Here is a 25,681-nt window from a genome sequence, read left to right as displayed (position 1 = left end):
TCCTCCTCCTCCTCCTCCTCCTCCTCCTCCTCCTCCTCCCTTCCTTCTCCTCCTTCCTTCTTTCCTTCCTTCCCTCCCTCATTCTTTTCCTCCTATTCCTCTTTTCTCCCCCAAAGTCATACATGTTACACTGCCTCTGATATTTACTCAGACAGACAGATTAATAAAAGAGCTGCTCAAGAAAAGTTTGGCTTTGTGATGAGTAAGGATTTTTCTTTTTCAGTAAGGGTTTTTTATATTGAGAATCCAATCTAATCCAACCCAGCAACCATTTAAGTGCCTATTGTGTGCAAAGCACTATGTCAGGAGCTAGAGATAGAAAGACATAAAAAAAGAATAGTCGACCTTCAGGTGCTTACATTTTATTAGGGAGATACTAGAGTCTAGTAATCAATGTCTAAATCTTAACCTGGGATCCATGAACTCTCAAGGAATCTGTGGATACATTGCAGGACGTCTATGAAGCTGGATGGGAAAAATATATCTTTATTTTCATTAGATGAATTTCACATTCCATTGTGAATTTCAAATTATATATACACATAGTGTATTCACCTGTGTGCACATGTGTATATATATATGTACATTCATATGTATATGCATATGTGTGTATATGCATACACACAATGCCTGTGTGCATGCATACATACTCATGGGTTTTTTTTTTTCTTAAAAGGGATCCATAGGCTTCTCTAGACCACCAAAGCAGACCTTGGCATTAAAAAGAAGTTAAGAACCTCTATCTTAGTTTAGTCTTGTTATTTGCAAAAGAAACATGGGCATATAGAGGAAAATAAAATAAATTCTAAGAACTTTGTTTTTAAATATCAGTTAGTTAGTGAGCATTGTATTAAGCATGTGTTAGTGCCAGGCCCTGTGCCAAGTACTAGAATAGGCAAAAGCAATACCTTATCTCAAGTAGCTCATCATCTAATGAATTAGTAATAACAGTAATTATAGTAGACTAAGGATTTTGTAACAAGAGTAATATAATGAGTTACATTTTTATAGCCCTTTGCAAGCATAACACCCTTTTCATCTTCTACTGTAAGTCTCACTATATCACTGGGGAGTAGTAAAACCAGTATTATTGTTATCATCATCATCATCATTATATTTCTTTCTATAAGTATAATTTGGATTGTATTTGTAATTATAATTTGAGATTACATCCAATTACAATGGGGATGCTGATGCTCAAACAAGTTAAACAAATGATCAGTTATCTCAGATGTAGCAGCAAACACCCTAGCATACCCAGGATGGCTTCTAGCACAGGTTCTTTGATCTGTTTTTCTAAAGGAAAGGAACTTAAAAAGGGTTAACAATCTTACTTCAATCAAACACATCTTTTACCAAGTTCAGGGGAAAAAAATCAGCACCGTAAGCTTCAGAGAATACAAACGGAAGTTACAAGCAGACAAAAAAGAGACAGAGAAAATAACACATTTCAGCAGACCAACAGACAGGGCTTCTAGCTGTCTGATCCCTACATACATACAGTGTTATTTACCAGAGGGAGAAGCACCAACATCTGGGTTTTCAAAGTCAGGGTGTGTGTGTGGGGGGGCTCAATGGCTGCCTAGAGTCTGGCCAAATCACATAGTTCTTTCCATAAGTAAGCCCCAAAGCAAAACCTCACCTCAGGGAGTATATATGGCTTTCTCCAGAGTAAAAAAAAAATCACAACCTTCGTGACCCACTGCCTAATTATAAAATAACAAAAGTTGGGCCTTCCTGAAAAACAACCCTTGCCTAAACAAGCTTTTCTTGCTGGGTTCCAAATGAGTCCCATTAAGGGGCAGGAAAGATCCTCAGATTCCCTTACCATTACACCAGGTCACCTAAATCTTAAGTGGTGGGTCAGAACTCAAGTCCAGCTCTCTTGATGCCAAGTCCACAGTTTGTAGCAGGGGTTGTTTTTTGGGGGTGGAGGGAGAGTTGTTCTACCATAGCATATTGATTTTTCATTTGATTCATTAAAAGTTGTAATTTTCTGCTTTGAATTACTTAATGCATTCCTCCTTGGGGCTCATGTTAGATTTAACACCAAGTGTTCTGGTTGAAGGTCACTTTCTTCTGGGTTTGTTATAAGGCATTGTTATGTGGCTTTAACATGGCTAATATTGACTTCCCTTTTTCCTTTTCTATGAACACGTTAAAATCCAATAATTTCTGAATTATTTCCTCTAAACACCTTGTTATATGTTTTGTGCTTATGTTTCTCTAGGTGCTCCATCCCATCTGTGTGTTCTGGGATTTGAATAAAAACAGTAAGTTTAAAAATAAATATTCCCTTTTTGTTTTTCTAGTCTGCACTTTTGATTTCATTATTGCAGGGGTCTCTGAGTGAGAAATTCTCTCCACCAATGGATGCAATTCCTAGTCTTATAAAGTTTCTAAGTTACTTGTGGAGTAGACAATCAGTATATAAGACTCAAGTCTTAAATCTAGGTCATCCTGGCTCTATATGAACTTTGCCATGTTGCCATTTAAATTGGTAGTCATATTTTTTTTTTTTTACTGAATTACATCACTAGCATGGTGATGTGACCATATGTATTGAAAAAACATTTTAGGTGGATAGAAGAGTTAATTCTATTTTATTTCCTTAAGGCTGAGCATAAAGCAAAACACACACACTCATTCATACACATAAAACTAGCTCCCCCATAGGATCTGATGATAATAAATTATAATTTTCAAAATAAATGTCTTATCTACTCTTCTTCCATAGACCTCTAGATACTTCAGAGCTTGTACATAATACTCTAGGATTTTTTGGACGAGGGCCTAGTACAATGAGATTATTACTTCTCTTAATCTATACATTTTTATGAAGCTTAAAATTACATAAACATTTTCTAGGAATCATAACACAGTGTTAATCTATGTTGAACTTGAATTCAACTAAAAACCCAGGTATTTGTCACATGAACTGCAAAATCATAGATCTCTTTACTTTGTCCTTGTAAGTCATTTTTTAACCTAAATGTTAGAATTTTTATATACATTCCTATTAAGTTTTACCTTCGTAATTTCTATCCTTCATCCAGCAGATTGAGATATTTTAGGATCCTTATTACAACACTGAACACATTATCAAATCTTTAATTATCATTCCTTGTATATCTTCATGAAAATAATTGACAAAGATGGACAGAACAATGGCATACCACCAGAGGCTTCCTTTCAGGTTGATGGCAGTTCATTAATTACCACTTATTAGGTACAGTTGTTCAACTAGTTCCAAATTTATTAGTCATGCCATGCAACTCTTATTTCTCTACCTTAGTCACAAGGATAATTTATCAGATCCCTTATGAAATCCAAATAGTTTCTATTTAAAAGTATAAAGAGCACTGGATATGGAATGAGGGGACCTGAATTGTATTAGTAATATAAGTAGTAGTAGTAGTAGTAGTAGCAGCAGCAGCAGCAGCAGGAGCAGTAGAAATAGTAGTAGTAAAGTAGAAATAGTTGTAGTAGTAATAGAAGTAGTAGTAGAAATAAAAGTAGTTGTAGTAATAGTAGTAATAAATTTATTACTACTTCCAGTAATTGTAGCAGTTGTAGTAATGAGGATGACAATGATGATGATTGTTACTAGTATTTATATAGCCATCATATAGTATTTGTGTAGCTAGAATTTATATCTATATGAACTGCCCTGAGATTCACTGCAGTGTCTTTGAGCTAAAATACATTCAAAACACCCTAACCACCCCCATAGAGTCTTCTTATCCTTCAATCTTAGGAAATTCTGAGATTTGATTCCTGGCACTTCACTAGAAAATGCTAGTTTTGAGTAGTAGTTTTTTCCTTTTATATCCTTAATTTATATATATTTTAGTGTTATTCTAGTATAATCCAGGTCTGCCTTCTGTCTGAGACAGACAGAAGTTAAGTGACTTGCCCAGGATCACATAGCTAGTAAGTACCTGAGGCTGGGTCTTCCTGAACTTCCAGAATTCAGATCTTCCTTACTCTAGAGTGCTCTATCCACTCTGCCACTTAGTTGGGACTAGTTCAAGTCCCAACTCAAATATTTTGTAGATATCTTAGCTTTTCTGAACCTTAATTCTCTTATTTGAAAAATATGGGTAATAATATGTATACTTTGAACCTCTCCTCCAAGTATTATATTAACGGGAGCTTTTGTTACGCCTAGTTGTTCCTCAACCTCCTCATCGATACTAGGCGCAATCAGAAAACACACAGATATTTTTGACCAGGATTAGAGACTTTCTTCTTCATGACTCATTGTTTTTTACCCAGCCTTTTTGAGCTTCTGATAAAGAGAAGGAATAAATGCACTACAGAGCCATACTGATATGGCTAACCCAGCTACTATAAGTGGTTAAGATATCTTCCTTACTACTCCAAATAGTGACCATAATACAGTGTTTTATAACCTTGTGTATGTGTGTGGGTCATGGACCCCTTTGGCATTCTGGTGAAGCCTACAGACCTCTCTTAGAATATATTTTTTCAATATTTGAAGGAAATGCCAAAATTCAGTTGGAAGTCAGTGAAAATAAAGATGTAAGTTTTTCCACATTCAAATTCACAAATCCCCTGAAAACTATCCTTGGCCCCTGTTTCCCAGGTTAAGAACCTCTTCCTTAAGGAGTTGTAAGGGATAATGGAATTAATTTTTGGCAGGAGTAGGGGAAAGTAAAGAAAGGAAATAATTGAAAATTAGGAGCTCTTTCGTATACTTTTCCAAAAAGCCAAAACATTGGCTAAATGTTTCTGTGTTCCTTCTGTTTGGATCTAGTTTATTCAAGAATACTTGCAATTTCTAAAATTTCCAATTTCACAGATCAGCTTTAGAGGTCAGAAAAGTATTTCTTCACCATGGAGCTGCATTCATAGTACTTTAGGTTTAAAGCTGGAAGGCACTTCTGAGATCCCCTAATCTCTCTATTCTCAGATTTAGAGAAGACACTGAGACCCAGAGAGGTAAAGTTGATTTTCTCTATTTCACACAGTTACTTAGTGGCAGTTCCAGGATTTGAACTCAGGTTGTCTGACTCCATATCCATTGCTCTTTCCATTACACCCCATTCTGTTTGCTAATATTGTTAACAATCTGTGTGGCTTTACTCCTACAGAAGGTTTTGGTGGCTGGAACACATCAGGCTGTGTTGCACACAGAGACTCAAATGAAAGCGAGACAGTGTGCTTGTGTAACCACCTCACCCACTTTGGAGTTCTGATGGTGAGTACAGAATCTCTTCTTTGTTTGTGGAATCATGATTCCCTTTGGAGCACTGCCTTTTCAAATAACGTTTTGTAGCAGTTCTTTCATAGCCTGGTCGTTGTTCTTCCACACTCACAATATTGGTTTGAATGAAGAATACTGTGAAATCCAGTGTGAATAATTGTTGAGTATTACAAGAGAAAACCACCTGTTTTGTTTCTTTGAGATAATAAATTTTAAAATGAAGTAATATGAAATATCAAATAAACAAAGAAAGAAGTAATGAAACCACTGAATCTTGAGAAAGGGAGTAGAAAGCTCTAGAGTTTTGGAAGAAGGAAAAAGGAAATAGAAAGAACACACCCATGATAAAGCAAAGATTAATGTTTTTCCAATGGAAATTTAAAAAAAACAGTCATCATGATAGCTATGTTCAGAAGGCTTCTTTTTAATACTAAAAATAAGTTTAGGACTGTGGAGTTGCATAGTACCCCAGTAGCACAGATAATGAAAAAGGTAAATACAGCATAAATGAAAGTTAATCTCGAAGAGAAGGCACTAATAGCAAGAGATGTGAAAATGCTTTGGGGAGCAGGTGGCATTTGAACTGAGTCTTTCAGGAAGCCATGAAAGCTAGAGGTAAAGAGGGAGAGATGCATACAGAATAGCCAGTTCAGAGGCACAGAGTCAGAACATTGAGTTACCTGTGTGAAAGACAGCAATTAGACCAGTGCTACTGAATCATAGAAGGCATAGAGTGGAATAAAGCTTAAGATTAGAATATTAGGAAAGGGCTCAGTTATGAAGGATGTTAAATGGCAGAGGATTTGATATTTGATTCTGGGGTTATAGGGAGCCACAACAGTTTATTGAATAGGAACATGAAATGGTCAGACCTTTGTTTTAAGAAAGTAATTTTGATTGTTTCTATGATTTGTTGTTTGATACACTCATTCTTTAGGATTAGGTGACTTAGTTTCCAATTAATTTTTAGCCTATCTTTCCATAGTCCTTTATTACATGTAATTTTTATTGCCTCATGATCTGAAAAGGACACATTTAGTATTTCTGTATTAGATTGTGAGATTTTTATGCCTTAGTACATGGTAAATTTTTGTGTGGCTACCATGTATCGCTGAGAAAAAGGCATATTCCTTTCTATCCCCATTCAATTTTCTCCAGAGGTCTACCATATCAAACTTTTCTAAAATTTTATTCACCTCCTTAACTTCTTGTTTATTTTGTGGTTAAATGTATCTAGTTCAGAGAGGGGGAGGTTGAGATCCCCTACTAGTACAGTTTTGCTGTCTGTTTATTCCTGTAACTCCCTTAACTTCTCCTCTAAGAATTTGGATACTATACCATTTGGCACATATATGTTTAATACTTCATTGTCTATGTTGCCTTTTAGCAGGGTGTAGTTTCCTTCCTTATCTCATTTAATTAGATCTATTCTTGCTTTTGCTTTGTCTGGGATCAGGATTGCTACCCCTGCTTTTTTTTTCTACTTCAGATGAAGCATAATATATTCTACTCCAGCCTTTTAGCTTTACTCTGGGTGTATGCCTCTCTTTCAAATGTGTTTCTTGTAAACAACATATTGTAGGATTATGGTTCTTAATCCATTCTGCTATCCACTTCCATTTTATGGGAGAGTTCATTCCATTCACATTCACAGTTATGATTACTATCTGTGTCTTTCCATCCTATTCCCCTCTCCTTTTATAGGTTTCTTTTTCCTTTCTCCCTTTTCCTCCACACTAGAATGTTGCTTTTGATCACTGCCTCCCTCAATCTACCCTCCCTTCAACCAGTCCCTTCCTTTTTCTTTCTTTCCCTCTGCTAATTCTTCTCTCCCTTCTATCCACCCCTTCCCTTTTCTTTTCCCTTTAGGAAAGTCATTTTGGCAGCTAAGTGAAGAATGGATTGGAGTGAGGAGGTACTCCTTGTATCAGGGAGATGAATTAGAAGGTGATATCACACTGCCTCCTTAGATGCTTAAAATGCTTATGAAGTTGGAGCTAGACCTGACAGTTGGTTAAAGTGGTAAAGCTGATTATTCATGTAGGTATGGAGAAGCAGTGATATGTGAGCTCTGTCTCACTCTTTGGTCTCCCATTTAACTTTATTCCTGCTAGGCCTGAAGTAATGATAACAAGAGGAAAGGCTAAAGAACACCTAGCACTGCGTGGGGGCCTGTTATTAATTTTGTCTATGATCTTTCACACCCTTAACCTGACCAGATTTCATGGGCTCATGATATTTTTGACACCTTTAGACCTTAAATGTCTCGAGGGAAAACAAGAAGACAGAAATTTAAAAAAACGTAAAATATAGAAAAGAACATTTTTATTGCTCTTTGAATATCAATGAAATCTATACTTTCAAAAATGTCGACCTATAAAATGCCAACTTTATTTCCCCTTTTGAAAATGAACTGGCTTTTCCTGAATAGTGGAAAATCCCTCAATTTCCCTAGATTTCCTATGCCCTATAAAATAGACTCATTCTTTTATTTCCACATAGATATATTTTGGTTCACAGTCAATTCTTCCAGGAAAGTTATATTCTTTACAAGAGTTAATGCAGAACCATATGCTTTGGTTTAACTGGTTTAAATTTGCAAGTTTTTAAAAACCTTATAAATATGTGAAATACTAGATGAGATGGCAGGAACATAAAAATCTCTAATTATAATGATTTGTACCCCATGAAGAAAAAATCTCCCCTTCATCCAGTGGATTTTTTTGAGTTTTTTTAAAAATATTTTTTTAAACATTCAGACTTCCATTTTTTCATTAATTTTTCTCTTCCCTTCTCCCTTTCTCATTGAGAAAAGAGAAAAAAAAGAAAAAATGCATCAGTAAGAACAAATTCACACATTGGTCATATAAAACATATATCTCGTTTTCAAGATATATAAGGAACTGATGCAAATTTATAAGGAAACCAACGACTTAAATGAAATGAATGTATATTTAGATTTTCCCCAATTAACTTTTGCCCTTCTGATCTTACCTTTATTCAGCGTATACCCACTTCTAAAAATAGTTTTATTTTTTCATCCATCAAAAATCTATATTTTACTCCTGCCTTCTCTTTTCCCATTGAAAAAGAAAGGAAAACAAAACCCCGGCAAAATATACATAATCAGATAAGACAAATTCCCACCTTAGCCATGTCCAAGGGAAAATGTATCTCAATCTGTATCCTGAGATCATCACCTCTCCGTCAGGACCTGAGTAGCATTAACTTGACTTTCTGGAATCATGGTTGGGCATTGCCTTTATTAGAGGTACCTACCCCCTCTTTATAAAAAAGAGGGCAATGAGAAAGGAGTGTGTTCAGTACAAGTACCGTAGGGTTAATGCAGTCTCCTTCAGCTCTCCTCTTCTCTTTCCCTTATCCAGAAACCAAGCTCAGGTTCTTATCATGTTTTTCTTTTAATCTCTTCTTTGTGATCTACCCTCCTTGGTTAGAGTTTGTTCAGATAGGACTGATCCCTCTCTTAATATCCCCTCTTTTTGTTTGTCCCTCCTTCTCCCTCCTGTTTAGTAAATAGATATTTCTGTACTCAGCTGTGTGTATTCTTCTCTCCTTTGACAGGTTCAGCTGAAAGTGAGATACAAGTATTATCCATTCCCACCACTCCTTGTGCTTACAGTCTTCTTCCTGAACACTTACATTACATGAAATGATTTCCTTTACCTTTTCTCTCTTGCCCCCTCTTCTTCTGTATTCCTTTTCCTTTCTTCTTTTAAGATCATCAAAACCTTTTTTTTTTTGAACCATTACTAGCCTAACTGGGCTCTATATACTTCTTATTAGACTCTTCTATGACCCCTCCTGGTAACAGGCTCTGAGGAAGGGAGAGAGATGTATCATCTCCCCATACTGGCTATAATAGCTAAAAATGCTAGCTAACATTTACATATAGTACTTACTGTATGCCCGGCAGTCTGCTAAGTGTTTTACGATTATTACCCCATTTGATCCTCACAACACCCCTGTGAGGTAGGTGCTATTATTATCCCCATTTTGCAGTTGAAAAAACTGAGGTAAACAGAAGTGACCTCACCAGAGTCATGTAACTAGTTAAGTGCCAGAGGCCGGAGTTAGATCTATGTCGTCCTGATTCCAGGCCTGGTGGTCCTTCCACTGCATTATCCCTTGGGGTTGTTTCTTTATATTTACTGTTTCTACCTTTTTCTTGATTCTTATATTTATATTCCAGAGTTTTTAAGCAACTTTAGTCTTTTCATCAGGAATTCTTAGAAGTCTTTTATTTCATTATATGTACATTTACTTATAAAATTACGTTCATTTTTTCTGGTTAAATTATTCTTGATTTTAAGCCTATATCATTTGCCTTCTGGAATATTATATTGTAAACTCTCTCTTTATATTGGTTTTGTTAAAAATTGTGTGATTCTAACTGTAGCTCCTCCATACTTGAATTCTTTCTGGCTGCTTACAATTATTCCTTTGACCAGGAAGTTCTGAATTTTAGTCATACTGTTCCTTGTAGCTTTCATTTGGGGATTTCTTTCGAGAGGGAAGTGATCACTTTGCTCTTTGGTTCCAAGAGATCTGGGCAATATTACAATGTCTTGAAATGTTAACTCTAGGTTTTGGGTTTGTTTTGTTTTGTTCATAGCTTTCAGGTAGTCTATCAATCTTAAATAATATCCCTTTGAGCTGTTTTCTATATTAGTTGCTTTTTTTGCCTTGAGATAATTTATACTTTCTTCTATTTTTTTTCAATCTTGAAGCTGTTTTAATATTTCTTATCTTATGAGAATCATTAGCTTCTTTGTGATCTATTCTAATTTTAAATTTTAAACTGTTGCTTAGGTAAGTTTTTTGTTCCAATCTGTTCTTTCTTTTTCCAATGCTTTGTTCCATAGTTCTTATTTCTTTTTTAATTTTATTTCCTCTAGCACTCTAATTTCATTTATAAAAACACACTTGATACTTTCAAATATCATTTTGCTTCACTCCTAAAAATGCTGATCAAATTTGTGCCTAAACTGTATTTTCTTTGAGGGTTTGCTTATAGATGTTTTAGAATAATTCTCTTCTGAGTTTGTCTTTAGTGCCTTTGTCTGCCTTTTTAAGGCAGAGGTTTTGTTTGTTTGCTCATTCTTCAGCTTACCTTCTGATTTTGGATTTTATGCCAGGGCTGGGCTCTGGGTACTTCTGGAGGGAATGTTGAGGCTCACCTTATGTCCTTTAGATTCTGGTTACTACTTTCCTGGGTATTTAGTATCGTGTGATTCCAGGATCTTTGGGACAGTTCAGTCTGGGGACCTTAAATCTTTAATGTTCCCAAATTGTCTAAGTTCTTAGCCCAAGTTTGGATCTAAGCAACACACTTGTGGTCTTGTCTCTTGAACTTAAAGTAGACTACTGCTGGACTCAGCTAGCATCAGCCAGCTGGGAAGTTCTATTGTTTCAGAGTAACAGAACTGTTGACTTTCACTTCACATTCTTCCCCCAGTTATTACTCTACAAGATTTAGATTGAAATGGAACTGAGACTGAGTTCCATTTCTGGTGTCTGAACCACTTAGCTCCTGCTTGCTGATTCTTTTACTCTTTGCTTGGTATATAGCTTAGGTCCTGGAACCACTCCTCACCTTTGAATGATACCTCTAAATACACTTCCCTTCCCTAGTCCACACTGGATCTGTCATCCAACACTAAATAGTAATCAGCAGAGCTGACAATTGGTACCTGTCCCTACTCTTTCCATAAGGTCAGATCTCACTATACAAGATCTCAGACCTCTTCTTGCCACAGTACACAACTGCAGCCAGGCCCTTGGCTTCAGGACCATCCTCTGCCCTCTTGCTGGGAAGCTCTTCACAGCACACTCCTGGTTAGAGCCAGTCTGCCCTGTCCATAGTCCTCTCTGTCTCCTTATGCCAACCTGGGCTGGAAAAATGACTCACTACAACTTTTTTTTTCTCTCAAATTTCCTAATCAGAATTTGATCCAGTACTTTTCCTGGAGTTTTGTGGCAGAGTTATAGGAGAGAGCTATGCTGTAATACTTACTTTTACTCTGCCATCTTGGCTGATCTCCAAAGCAAAGAATTTTAAAGTTTGGTATCACAGTACCCTTGCATGACTGATTTCTTCATGTATTGTTTTAATTTCATTAAGAATTTGTTCTGAGTTGTGCTTTGCTTGCTAGTATCATATAATACAGTAGTTTTTTATGTTTATAAAGATAGGAATTTTTTTTCAGTCAACTCCTTTCCTCTTTCCACTGTGACTGCATTTATAGGGCCATTGAGAGTGGGAAGCAAAATTTTCCAAAATTTATCCTGTCTTATACTATACCCAAGAAAGATCTAGTTCATGTTTAGCCTTTCCAGACCACCAGGGCTTTGCTAAGAATCTTTCCTAGGTTTCTGTTACTGATACTTATTCCCTTACATAAGACACCTTCAGGGCCTCCATGGTCTCTTTATGTATTTTAACATTTGAGAAGGTAATTGAAATTTACAGCATAGTCATACTGGGTACCTTTATTCCCAGTATTTATAAAGTATTTGCCTCCTTGGCTATGTTGTTTTATAGTAGAGGCTGGTTTTCATATTATGTTCTGTAGCAAAGCACAACTCCCATTGGCCTTGTCAGACTTTCCTGCTTAGGGCCCTCTAAAGAGAAGAGATGAGGGGCTTCATCTACATGATCTTTAAGGTCTTCTCCAGCTCTAATGAGCTATGACTATAACTGGAGGAGAGAAAACAAAGTGATAAATATATTTAATAAATACAATCTGCCTAATTTATCCCAAATTGGGACATAATAGACAATAGCCATTATCTAGCTACTATAACTTGTTTTTTGTTTGTTTTTGTTTTGTTTTTTCCGGAAGGGAAAAACAATAAATCATTTTGGTACTTCATAAGCTACCATAATTCAAGGATAATTCAGGAGGTGATCTTTTTCTCTACTTTGTTATTTTCAAGTGTTTTTGTCTTATGTAATGAAAATAAGTGTTCAAACAAAAGAGAAATGGTGAAAAATTATTAATGGTCAGTTTCCACCCATGGTTTATTTTAGTTTCATGTGATAATCTGAAACCTTTACTAGATTGCTTGTGCCACACTATTTTTCACCCATGGGAAAACCAGTGTTTTGAGAAATATGTTACCATAAAAGCTATCCAGTATAATGTATATTAAGCATTCAAAGTGATTTCATAGAGTAGTTCTAAGGTTTCCTCTAAGCTTTTCAATCAGGAAAAATAGCAGCCATAGCAAAAGAAGAGAGTCATTAATTAATTTTCATGTTTTACATAGGAACTTCACAGAACTGATTCCTGGATAGATACACAAAACACTAAAGTCCTCACCTTTATTACCTACATTGGCTGTGGAGTTTCTGCCATATTTTCAGCTGCAACTCTCCTAACATATGTTGCTTTTGAGTAAGTATTTCACCATCTGCCAAACCCAAGTTACTGAATACACTAAAGTAAAAACAAGAAAATTTTCTTTGCTTTAAGGAGCGTTTAAATCCTATGTGACTCATGTAAGTAAGAGTAATTTTAATTTATGGAGTGTTTTGTCACATGTAACATGCTATACCAAATATAGATCTTTCTTATGGGAATTCAGATATATGAATGACCTTTAGATTCTTCTTACATTATATTATTATCAGAAAAAACTTCGTATTATAGAATTAATTCAAACTGCTACTTTTCTCTAGCAGTACTATGTTTTATTTAATTTGTAGTAGTTTTTAAAATTAAAATTTGGATAATTAAAAGAAGAAATATTGGTAGATTTTCTTCACAAATCCTTGAAAAGTGGCCTTTAAGTTGAGGATTACCATCAGTTATTGGCAGAGAACAATTAGAGGGTCATAAAAAGTGGAGAGAAGTTTTATTTTTAATACTCTAGAGTTTTTTTCCCTATAAAACTTGTATTAGGTGAAACAAACTAATGGTATTTCTTTTCACTAAAAATTATCATTTATGATAAGAAAATAAACATTCTATAGACAAGTATAGTTATCCATATCCCTGTCCTTTCTCCTGAGAATACCATTGTTAGAATATCTGTGTTCAAATCCTGACTCTGTTTACCTTTATGATCTTGAGTAAGTCATTTATCCACTCTTGGTGTTAGGACCATCCTCTGAAAAGGACTAGACTAGATAGAATTTTTTTTTTTTAGCCTTTTGGAGGGCAATTTGTGTTAAGTAACTTGCCCAAGGTTACACGGCTTGTTTGTGTGTGTGTGTTAAGTGTCTGAGGCCGAAAATGAACTCAGGTCCTCCTGATTTCAAGGCCAGCGCTTTAGTCACTGCACCACCTAGCTGCCCAGACTAGATAGAATTTAATCTCCAAGTTTGTGATCCTATCATTTTTCTATAATGCTTTGTTTATTTACATCTGATTATGCTCTACCAATCATTGCAGAGCCAAACAAAACCTTTATTCCTAATCTCTGGTAACTTTACTTCCATCAGGATATGTGGTCATTATTTATACATCTTTTTCTATGTTTTATTTCAGAAAGCTACGGAGAGATTATCCCTCCAAAATCTTGATGAATCTTAGTACTGCCCTATTGTTTCTAAATTTAATCTTCCTCCTTGATGGTTGGATCACCTCATTTGACATTGACGGACTCTGTGTAGCTGTTGCAGCCCTTTTGCATTTTTTCCTTCTGGCAACCTTCACATGGATGGGATTGGAGGCAGTTCATATGTACATTGCTCTAGTTAAAGTATTCAATACTTACATTCGCCGGTACATATTAAAATTCTGCATCATTGGTTGGGGTGAGTGAGCAAAGGTTATTATGTGTTTTTCTGAATTCTCATAGTAGCATCAATCTTTTCTAACTACAGATACTGTCAAAGGAAAGCTCCTGACTATAAATGAGGTATATCAAGGTATAAATCTCCTCCAAGAGAATGTCATGATCCTTAGAACAAATTATCAATATGGTAGTAAATGGAAAAGTCCATGAGTCACTATCAAATCAATTTCCTGTGTACCCAAGTTATCAGCCCATCCCAAGTCTTCTGAAAAAACATCTGGCACTGAGTTTTATGCTCCCATTGTGCTTCAAAGCACATGGGCTAGCCTTAAACCCTAAGCCAAATAAATAGAGTTCATGGTGCCCCACCCTCTAGATACACCCATCCATACCATATGTGATTAGGCTTTGAAGTTTGTGATTAAACAAGTGATCAGAAGATATGTAGAGTTCTTTGAGCAAATTTCTCAGTATGACTTCTGGAATGGACACCGTCACCTTTGCCTGAATAGAAAAATTCTCCTATGTCCATTGCCATGTGTTGCTCAGTGTCCAGCATTAAGCATGGTCGGACATGTGAAGAATAAATGACCAGACCATGTGGGTAGTTCAAGGAAGAAGGATGAGCTCCATTTATTGATTCTTAGTATAAGGTTTTTATAGAGCAAATGAGACAAAGGAATAGGACTTGAGTATACTTATAATTACCTTAGTCTGTTTATTCTGGAAGTAACACAGAATAGCTAATTTCATAAGGATTTGTTATCTAGGAGATTAAAGTCTTAGGGTAAGACCTTTGATCTAGGCCTCAGATGCCTCCTAATGCAGCCACAGTCATAAACGGATACAGTTGAGAGCAGACTTCAAAACCAAAGCTGCAGTCATCAAAAGACATCATGTTTAGAGCTGACCATCCAAAGATACCTGAGTGCTGAATCAAATATTTTGGCTCTCAATAACTTTGATCTCAGAACTCAAGTAACATCCTTATAAGTGTAACCAATAACAAAGAACTCAGGAGCTAACTTAACAAAAAACTCTCATCTCAAAGGGCTCTTATATTAAAGTCCACTATTAGTATTAATATCTGAGTCCTGAATCAGGTCTCTTTGGCTTCCCACAGTCCACCTTGGATTTTTCTTTCAATTATTTCCTCTATGAGCAGTGAAGAAGGATTGGATCAAAGGCAGCTAGGTGGTACAGTGGATAGAGTATCAGGTTAAGAGTCAGGAAGACTTTTCTCTTCCTGATTTCAAATCTAGCCTCAGATATTTACTAACTATGTGATCCTGGGCAAGTCACTTATCCCTGTTTGCCTCAGTTTCCTCATCTGTAAAATGAGCTGTAGAAGGAAATGGGAAACCATTCCCATATTTTTGCCAAGAAAAGTCCAGATTGGGTCACAAAGATTTAAACATGACTGAAAAATGACTGAAAACTGCCACAGGAGAATGTGTCTTCATAGCAGCATAGTTGGCCAAGATGTATATTATGACCAGTACCTCTGTGGTTCAACATATCTCCACTAAACTATATGTAATGTGCTGGTTGTCATTGTTCAGTCATGTCTGACTCTTCATGACCCTATTTGGATTTTCTTAGTAAAGATACTAGAGTGATTTTCCATTTCCTTTCCTAGCTCATTTTATAGATGAGGAAACAGGAAAACAAGATTAAGCGACTTGCTTAAGTTCACACAACTAGTAAGTGTCTGAGGCCAGGTTTTAACTCAGGTTTTCCTGACTCCAAGCCTGACTGCTCTAATCACTGTTCCACCTAGCTGATCAGATTGTATGTGAGAGAATGCTATAAATTTTGTTATCAGGTGAAAGAAGGAATCTGAAAATGTATTTGTTCTGATGAAGAGATAAGAAAAATCTTCCTTACCTGGATGTGCCTGAACTTTGGCATTCCTGACAAGCCATTATTGAGGGAGCCAAATGATGAGATAATTTATTTTATTAAGATTGTATTCTGGCTCCTCAACTGGAAACCGTAAAATGTACAAGATGCTAAATAGCTGTCACTTTAACCTATTTGCCTGCTTTGCTGGTCTAAAGAGAACAACAGAATTTTTTATGCTATAGTAATTAGAAGATCTTTACTCTATAAGTTTGTTGTCATTTTTGCCACATCTGAATCAGAAGTAACACCATTTATAGAACCAAGATGGATCAAAAATAGACTCAACTCATAAGACATTCAAGGTTAGGCACCTCCTTTGAAAGAAAAATTTCTTAATTATAAGTGGTGTAGGATGGACGTCTCATGTTAACTAAATGAGTTTTTAATTTTTTTTCACATAATTCGGGTACAATCCCTCCCAGAGGTAGACCTAGCAATTTCTGCACCTAGGGAAGGTATGGAGGAGAATTAGACTTGGTGGTTCAGAAGAAAAAATTCAGGAGATATTGCCTGGATTAAGCTTTTGGCAATCTCCAAGTTCTTACCCTGAGGAAAAGTCATGGTTTCCCTGGGCTAGTTTTAATTTTTCAAGACACTGCTATGAAAAGAAAGTTTTCTCACTTGCCCTGATTAATCTTTAAAGAGAATTTAGTATGTTTCATCAAAAACACTTGTGATGTCATCATCTTTTATGACAGGTCTGCCTGCTCTGGTGGTAACAATTGTTCTTGCAAGTAGAAATACAAATGCAAATGAAATATATGGAAAAAGAAGTTATGGCCAAGACGCCAAGGGACAAGACAATGACTTGTGAGTAACAGAAGGGCATATTTCCTACGTTTCCCAAGAGGTGAACAGATCTAAACACAGCACTTCAGATGTGGCCAATTACAGCATTACTGTTTAATTTTACTGTACTTGTAATCCACGGAACTAACCAACCCTCCTTGATCTTGTATTCCTGAAGTTTAGGACAAAAATTTGGAGTTTTATGTTTCTTCCTATTAAATTTTTGGCATATGCCCTTTGGCCTATAATCCTAGAATGGCAAGATCTCTTTGGCTCAAGGCTCTGTTATCAAACGTGATAGCTTTCCTTCCCAGGTTGATATCATCTGTAAATCTCATAAACATGCTTCTGTGTCTTCAAGTCATTAGTAAAAAAATGTAGACTAGAGCAAGGCCAAGGACAGATTCCTGGGGCACACCACTATAGAACTTCTGATTTGAGATTAGAGTGGGTCATTGAAAGACTAAATGACTTAATCCTGAATGACAAAGTTACATTTCAGAGGCAGAACTTGAACCCTGGTCTTCTTAACTCTGAGGCCTATTCTATATACTATCTCTGCTTTAATCAACTTGGTTAGGTGGCCCACTGGAGAAAGCACTGTGCCTGGAGTTAGGGATACCTGATTTCCAATGCAGCCTCAGACATTAGTTTTGGAACTCTAGGAAGGTCACTTAACCGCTGTTTGCCTCAGTTTCTTTAACTGTAAAATGAGGATAATAGCAACATTTACCTCTCGAGGTTATTGTGAGGATCAAATGAAATATTTATAAAGTGCTTAGCACAATGAGCGGCAGGTAGGAGGTGCTATAGAAATGCGTGTTCTCTTTGCCCTCCCCCCAGGCATAAAAAGAAAATGTTCACAAGCCATCCCCTTCACATATGCTTTAGAATTTTTTCAGGAATAGAGCAATCAAGCTCATTAGTCTATAGTTTGAAGACTTAATTCTGTCCATATAGTCTGTAGCAAACACCTAGATCATTTCTCTTTCTACCAAACTATATCCATCATGTTTCCCTCTTCCTATTATTCACACAACTGTATGTATGTATACACATATGTATCTGTATACAGACACATACATGTATAGATACACATGTGTATGTGTGTATATGCATCTGCATATGTAAATGTGTATTTCAAGCATACAGTGGCACTCCACCTGGTGTTATATCTCCAGTCATATATTCCATCATACTAAGTTTCTCCAGTATCCCTTGGGGTGAAATTTGCTTCGTTGAATTAGGATCTCTAGTTCACTTTTGGGGCAGCTAAGTGGCATACTTGATAGAGTGCCGGGCCTGAAGTCAGGAAGACTGATCTTCCTGGGTTCAAATCTGACCTCAAATATTCCCCTAGATGTGTGAACCTGGGCAAGTCACTTAATTCTGTTTGCCTCCGTTTCCTCATTTATAAAATGAATTGGAGAAAGAAATGACAAATCATTCCAGTGTCTTTGCCAAGAAAACCTCAAATGGGGTCATGAAAAATTGGACATGAAAAACAACTGAACTGAATGGTTTACCTTTAAAGAAGATAAATAAAGTGAAACAAATTAAATTTGATATGATTCAGAATCAGCTTTTATTTTTAAGACTCTACTGTAGGTTACACATAAAAATCAGGTTACTGAATGTTTAAATAAACCATCCATTCCATGCCCCCATTTTACAGATGAAGAAATTTAAGCACCAGAGAGGTGAAGGTGATCAAGATCTGATCACTTCAGCAACAAAGTGAAACCAAACCTTTCCCTGCCCATCTCTCCCAAAACCCAATAGGAAATCACCAATGTTGAGCATGGCAGTAATCACTAACATGGGGCTGCTTTCTGGGTCTGCTTCTTTACAGCTGTTGGATCCAGGATCCATTGGTGTTTTATGTGACCTGTGCTGGTTATTTCGGAGTCATGTTTCTCTTGAATGTTGCTATGTTCATTGTGGTAATGGTGCAGATCTGTGGGAGGAATGGGAAAAGAAGCAACAGGACCCTTCGAGAAGAGATTCTGAGGAACCTTCGGAGTGTGGTTAGCCTCACCTTTCTGTTAGGCATGACATGGGGCTTTGCCTTCTTTGCCTGGGGACCCTTAAAAACTGCTTTTATGTACCTCTTCTCCATCTTCAATTCATTACAAGGTAAGAAAATGGTATGTGAGTATTTTCCATAATGTAGCTTTAAAATGCCTTTATTTTATTACCTAGTGTGTTTCTTGAAAGAGCGTGTGTAAGTTTCTAGGGCAGTTTGACTGACAAAAAGGAGGCCTCAATAATTAGCCTATCTCGAAGTACGACTACAAAGTGCCTTAAAATTTTACTGAATATTTATCTTAATTATTCAAACCTTTTATACTGTAAATATAAAAGGGTGTTACTAGAGCAAGGGTTAGAGATTTTGAGGGGTCCAGGAACTCAAATGGGAAAAAGGGTACACCTTGACTTTCAATGTAATAGGTTTCCTTTATAATCTCATCTATTTTATTTAATTTTTAAAAATACATTAATTAATTATATTTAATTTAAAAAATGCATTATTCCAAAATGAGTGTGTGGGTTTCTGCCACAGTGGTCTGTGACAGAAAAAGAATTGAGAACCCCTGCTCTTATAAAAAGTGTCTGCTGATAAGATTTTGTCACTTAGCAGTTAGGCTTTACCTCTCATCTTGCTTATAATTAAGTCAAGGGGGACACTTGACCACCTCTTATGGGACAATGTATTTTTTTAAATTTATTTTTAATTTATGGAATAAAAAATATTTCCATAATAAAAAAGATGATTACACATGAAACTGCAAATCTGTTATGTACACGTTGCTATTCCTTTTAAATACATAATGAAGTTATATTGCGAGCTTCTTTTTTTTCCTTTTTTTCTTCCCTAGAGATGGCTACCATTAGACAGACACACACACACACACACAGACACACATAAAATTGTTTTATACATCCTTCTAATTTATCAGTTCTTTATCTGGATGCAGATAGAGTCTTCATACGTGCTTTATGGTTACTTTGGGTATTTATAATAGTCAAAATTAGTCACTCAAATTGTTCTTAAAACAATATTGCTGTTACTGTATATAATGTTCTCTTGCACATTTTACTCTTAATTATTTCATGCAAGTCTATCCATGTTTTTCTAAGATCATCAAGCTCATCATTTCTTTTTTTTTTTTAAGCAATTGGGGTTAAGTAACTTGCTCAAGGTTACACAGCCAGTTATTTCTGGGTGTGGTGCTGAGTATCTGAGCCCGGATTTGATCCCCAGGTCATCCCGACACTGGAGCCGGTGCTCTTACTCGCTGTGCTACCTGGCCGCCCTGAGCTCATCATTTCTTATAGCATAGTTGTAGTTCATCACAATCATTTACCACAATGTGTTTAGCCATTCCCCAATCGATGGGCATCCCTGAAATTTCTAGTTCTTTGTCCCCACAAAGAAAGCTGCTATAAAAATCTTAGAACATATAGGTTCTTTTCCTTTTTCTCTAATCATCTTTGGAAATAGACATAGTAGTGGTATATTGCTGGGTCAAAGGTTATAAGCAGTTTAATAACCCTTTGGGCATAATTCCAGATTGCTCTCTAAAATGATTGGATCAGTTCACAATTTCACCAACAATGAATTAGTGTCGCAATTTTTCCATATCCCTTCTAACATTGGTCACTTTCCCCTTCAATCATTTTAGCCAATCTAGTAGGTTTAAAATGTATCTCAAGGTTGTTTTAATTTGCCTTTCTCTAATCAATAATAATTTAGAACATTCATATTTTCTTCTGTGGAAGGAAGCCATATGCTTCACAAGACTGTCAAAGAGCACTATGACATGAAACAAGTTCAAGAAACCCTGTCAACTACAGAATAAACCTATCATACAGTATCCAATGACCACAGAGTTATATACTCAGCTTGATGAATTTGATGAACACTTCTTAATTTATAAAGGAGAAAAACTCTCATTTCCCATAATGACTTGCCTTCCAACTCAGAATCACAGAATTTAAGATTTAAAAGGGATCTCAGAAGCTATCTAGTACAATCCGTACTGAAAGAATGATCTCTCTACAGCAGTAGTTCTTCAAAGAGTGATCCAGGGACCCCTGGAAGTCCCCAGGACTCAGGGAGTCTATGAGGTTAAAATTATTTTCATAATAATACTAAGAAGTTTTAATTTCTAATATGATATGTGTCAATAGATAAAACCTATATTAACAAAAGTTCATAGAGATCTTCAATAATTTTTAAGAGTGTGAAGGGGTCCTGAGACCAAAAGGTGTGAGAACTACTACTGTTCTATAGCAGTGCCACGAATGAACAGACACCTTGCTAGACAACTGTTAATGTAAAGGAAAATACTACTGCCCAAGATAGCCCATTCAACTCTAATTGTTAGAAAGTTTTTCCTTATATTAAGACTAAATCTGCCATTTTAGAACAGCTACACATTGTTCTTAATTCTTCACCTTGAGCCTAAACAGGTGTTTAAACTCTTTTATATGGATATTATAGCCCTTTAGATGGCCCGAGGATGACTCTTTCTTCCCCAATCCCTTCCCAGTTCTCTTTTCTCCAGGATAAACTTCAATAGGGCTATCAACTGCTCCTTGAACCCCAAGCTTTTTACCACCCTTGCCACCCTTATTTGGATAATCTCTTAACAATGTCCTTTCTATAGTGGGGTACCCAGAACTGAACACAGTATTCCAGGTGGTCTCTGAATAGGACGTAATACAGCAGGACTACCACTTCCCTTATTCTGGTCACTCATGCCTTTCTTAATGTAAACCATGATTATAGTAGCTTTATTGGCCTCCATGTAATTGTGTGAATGCTGTCCACCAAAATCCTGAGAATTTTTTTCAGAAAAAACATTTTATCCTACCACGAGGTCCCCTATCTTGTACATTTATTTTTTTAAACCTGTGTGTAGAACTTTGCCTTTTTTCCTTATGAAATGTAGTCTCATTGATTCAGCCCCAATGTTCTAATAGGTCAGGCTCTCTCGCGATCCTGGCTCTTTCTTCCACTCTATTTATCTCTCCTTTCTTGTCATTGTTCAGTTTTTTCAGTCCTTCTTTGATTCTTCTGTGACCCCATTTGGGGTTTTCTTGGCAATGATACTGTGTAATTTGCCATTTCCTCTTCCAGCTCATTTTATAGATGAGAAATTGAGGCAAACAGGGTTAAGTAACTTGCCTAGGGCTGAATTCGGGAAGATAAGTCTTCCTGACTCTGGGCCTGACACTCTCTCCACTGCTCTACCTAACTTCTCCCTTTGTACCATTTACTCTATACCATTTGAAAATTTGAAAAGCATGTCATTTCTGTCTTTAATAAATTCTGGAGCATCTTCTCTCATTATCATTACTTGCTAAGTACTCACTTAAAATGTGGCACCCCAAATTCATCATAATTTTCCATCTTTTGTCTGTTCAATACATAATACAATGTAACTGCCTCCCTTGTTTTGGATGTGATACTTCTATTAATAAAGCCTAGGGTCAAGTTGGATTTTTTTTCTCTCTTTCATCCATATCACCCTGTTGACTCAGGTTGATCTTGCAGGCCTTTAAGAAATCCCAAAGTCTGTTAGAGGTGAACTGCTGACTAGGCATTGCCCATCACTTAAACATGTGTAATTATGTGCAATTGATTACTTTTACTGTTATTAAAATTTCATCATCTTTTGAATAGAAATGAAGGTAAAAGGTTGAATGAGGTGAAAACAGTTCTGTTTAGTTGGTACTACCTTGTGCTCTGGGGTGACCTTGGGAGTATTCCAGAGTTTGACATTGAATTTGCCTGACTATTTTTCTCCCAAAGTAGCTGCATTAGAGTTAGTTTTGCTACTTATAGTTTACTCGGTTTTCTCATGCCAGGGGAAAAGAAACAGGCTCATTATATTCACTCATTAGACCAATAATCCTCAAAGGAGAGAAACTGTGTATCAGGGTTATATGAAAAGTTCCTCATGATCTGTTTCTACAAAAATGAGACATCTTCCCTGTTTAATCTCTTCTGAATTTCCTATTGCAAAGATGCCTAAATAAATACTTAGGAAAATGTCTGTTTGTTTTACAAATTCTGTAGCTTTACATATTGAGGTTCCATAGCTTACCCATGAAAGACACATTGATCTAACCCCTTCAAACTTGTTTTTGCTATTAGAATTTCCTGGCAGTTTCAGGCAGTTTCAATGGCTAGAGCAGTCTGTTCAGGTCTGTTTCCATTAATGAGAATTGGGATGTTTTCTTTTTCCCAGCATGATTCTCCTGTCAGTAGGGGAAAATGCTGTAAACCTCATCAAGTTTCTGGTCTTCATAAATCTCTGCATTTTAAGACCGACTTTAAATTGTGCAAATTCAGAACAGATTCATGCATATCCGATAGTACTTTCTTAAAAATATCCTAGAAAGGAAAGTTCATTTTAGAAAGCACTAATGCAGAACATATTATTCTATCAAATAATATTTATTTGATTTCATGGAAAGATAGGGTAATTTAGCTTCACCATTAATTTAGATGCATGATCTTAGGCAAATTAGTTTAATTTTCTGGGCCTCAGTTTCTTATTCTATAAAATGCGGGCTCTGGGCTAGAGACTTTTTTCATATCTTGTTTAGAGCAAACCTTCATTAAGCATTGAAGATCTGTATCAGTGGTACTCCTAAAAGAAGTTTTTATTTGTTAAAAAAAAAGACATACTTTCTTTAAAAGAGGATATGTAGAAGTCAGATGTGTTTAAAGAAATATTATAGAGGATTCAATATATATCTCTGTAGTGTGGGGTATTTGTAGTCTAACTATGCAATGAGTTTTTAAAATGTTATTCTTTTTTTTTTTAAGCAATTGGAGTTAAGTAACTTGCTCAAGGTTACACGGCCAGTTATTTTGTGTGGGTGTTAAGTATCTGAGGCTGGAACCGATCCCGGGTCTCCCGGCTCCGGGGCCAGCTCTCTTACTCACTGCACCACCTGGCTGCCCCTAAAATGTTATTCTTTTAGGTAAATATAATAAACTTTTGTTTATCCAGAATGATTTGAAAATTAAGGATTCTGGTTAACTAAGTTACCATATCTACCATTTATGAATTACCAATTCATTTTCAAAAAATAGATTAGAAGATAATTTATACCAAACAACACTCATTACAGTTATTTTTTCTTTAATTCAAAATGGACATCATTATCTTCTAATACATCAGGACCATCATTATGAATATCACTATAAATGTCTAAAACTATAAATGTAGAACGTATAAGAGACTGGGATTTATCAATACAGAGCCCACTACATCTTGGAAGTTACTTTTTGTGTGATTAGCTTTTTGCATGTAATTTTTTTTTTGTAAAATTGGAGTACATAATTTAATTCGAATCAAGTAGCTTGTGCTTTCTGGTGATTTGGATTCTAGAAAAGCAGCAGTTTATGTGTATATTTTAACCTAATAAAACTATATAGTATAATTTGAGTTTATGAAAAACCATAAGATATGATTAAGTAAAAGGGGGAAATAAGAAAATGCTAGAGTTATAAAATGATTTAGATCGAATATGAGAATTTCCCTAATGAAGTACAGACCTCTCAACTGGAAGCAAACAAAAAGCATTACCTAGAGCTAAACTAAATCCAAATTTATAATTTTCTAGCTTCCCCTGGTAATCCATGCTCTTCTCTCTTTATAACTTTCATATAAGAAAACTTATATATTTGTTATTCAGCCATTTTTCCCCTAAAGGCTAACAAATGAGCTTTCTGTATAATATTATGAAATGTCATACTGATTTATAAATACTCATTTATCTTTATCTATTGTACCACAGGAAGGAATCAGGTCACTAATAAAGTAATCTTATGTTTTCTCTGTATCAAAAAACATAAATTGTGATATATACATATTGCTTTTAAAAGAGCATGCATGATTTAGAAAAGTTGTGAAGAAATTATTGAAGTATATACACATTGTAATTAATATTGCTGAAGGACATTAGACCATACATCAGGAAATAAAGTATGATTCATTCTAAAGAAATAAAAGTCAATTCACTATTCTCTGTTGCTGGGAAGAGGTTGGCCGACGTTCCTTTGGCCACCTACTGCATAATGATGTCAGTGGTGTTCTAACAGAATCACAATATTACTGTTGAATATAAGAGTACAGCAGACATGAGCTTGGGTATTCAGTAAATGAAAAATAGGCAGCAACATTATACCTAGGACTTACATTCATTAAGTTGTTTTTACCATATATTTATATGATACCATTAGTAAAACTGGGTTCCATCAGCATGTGAAAAAGCTTAACACTCTTCTCCTCCCTACCTTCCACCATCCTGGATAAATTTATCAGGTTTCAATACTGGCTAATGAACAGTAAAAATAGATAATGCTTACCAAAGCATATTTTAGGAGATTTCTTATAAACAGGAGATGTAATAATGGAGGCTCCTCCCCAAATATGGGACAGAAATCATGGGCTATCCCCTAGGAGAGGAAGAGGGGGGGGGCAGCCCTCTGCAGAGGGAGCTCCTTCCCAGGACCATGGAGAGAGGCAGAAGAGTGGGCTGCAGAAAGGGAAGAACGAGAGAAAGGACAGAGAGGGTCATTTCCCTCCCAGGGAGCCTCCTGCCCCACATGGAGGGAGTGTGTGCCAAGGCATTTACCAAGTTATATCACAACTATGGAAAGTGCCTTTTCCATAATAGTATAGTAGCATTTTGATGGTATCCTGCCTTTTCCATCACCTGTAGAGCAAAAGAAGTCTTCTAGTCACAGTCTTACTAGATCCCTTTTAAGTAACTATACTTGAAAACACAATATGGGACACTAACAGTTTCTTCACACAGCTGTATATTCACAAATCTAAAAGACCATGATTATATTTTCATATAACACACAAGACACATATATTAGGTTTTAGGACCCAGAGCTGGAAAGATCATAGGATCATAAATTGAGATCAGGAAGGGACCTCAGAGGCTTCTAGTCCAGTTTCT

At 36.1% G+C, this 25,681-nt stretch overlaps 1 protein-coding gene across 6 annotated transcripts in view; it reads left to right on the top strand.

Annotated features, from left to right (window-relative positions):
• ADGRG6 (adhesion G protein-coupled receptor G6) overlaps window positions 1-25,681 on the top strand; it is a 186,545-nt gene that overhangs the window by 142,670 nt on the left and 18,194 nt on the right. For all 6 annotated transcript variants that reach the window (XM_069077470.1, XM_069077473.1, XM_069077471.1 and 3 more), the window contains 6 exons: window positions 2,231-2,273; window positions 5,118-5,224; window positions 12,521-12,648; window positions 13,744-14,012; window positions 16,597-16,708; window positions 18,540-18,823. In XM_069077470.1, the coding sequence (XP_068933571.1) occupies window positions 2,231-2,273; window positions 5,118-5,224; window positions 12,521-12,648; window positions 13,744-14,012; window positions 16,597-16,708; window positions 18,540-18,823 (943 nt within the window). The remainder of the gene's footprint in view (window positions 1-2,230; window positions 2,274-5,117; window positions 5,225-12,520; window positions 12,649-13,743; window positions 14,013-16,596; window positions 16,709-18,539; window positions 18,824-25,681) is intronic.

The sequence above is a fragment of the Petaurus breviceps genome, unplaced genomic scaffold, assembly GCF_028583685.1.
Source record: "Petaurus breviceps papuanus isolate PSGF00001 unplaced genomic scaffold, PetGlider_PUasm1.0 90977, whole genome shotgun sequence".
NCBI classification, from domain to species: Eukaryota; Metazoa; Chordata; class Mammalia; order Diprotodontia; family Petauridae; genus Petaurus; species Petaurus breviceps.
This window is presented reverse-complemented; position numbering and strand designations above follow the sequence as displayed.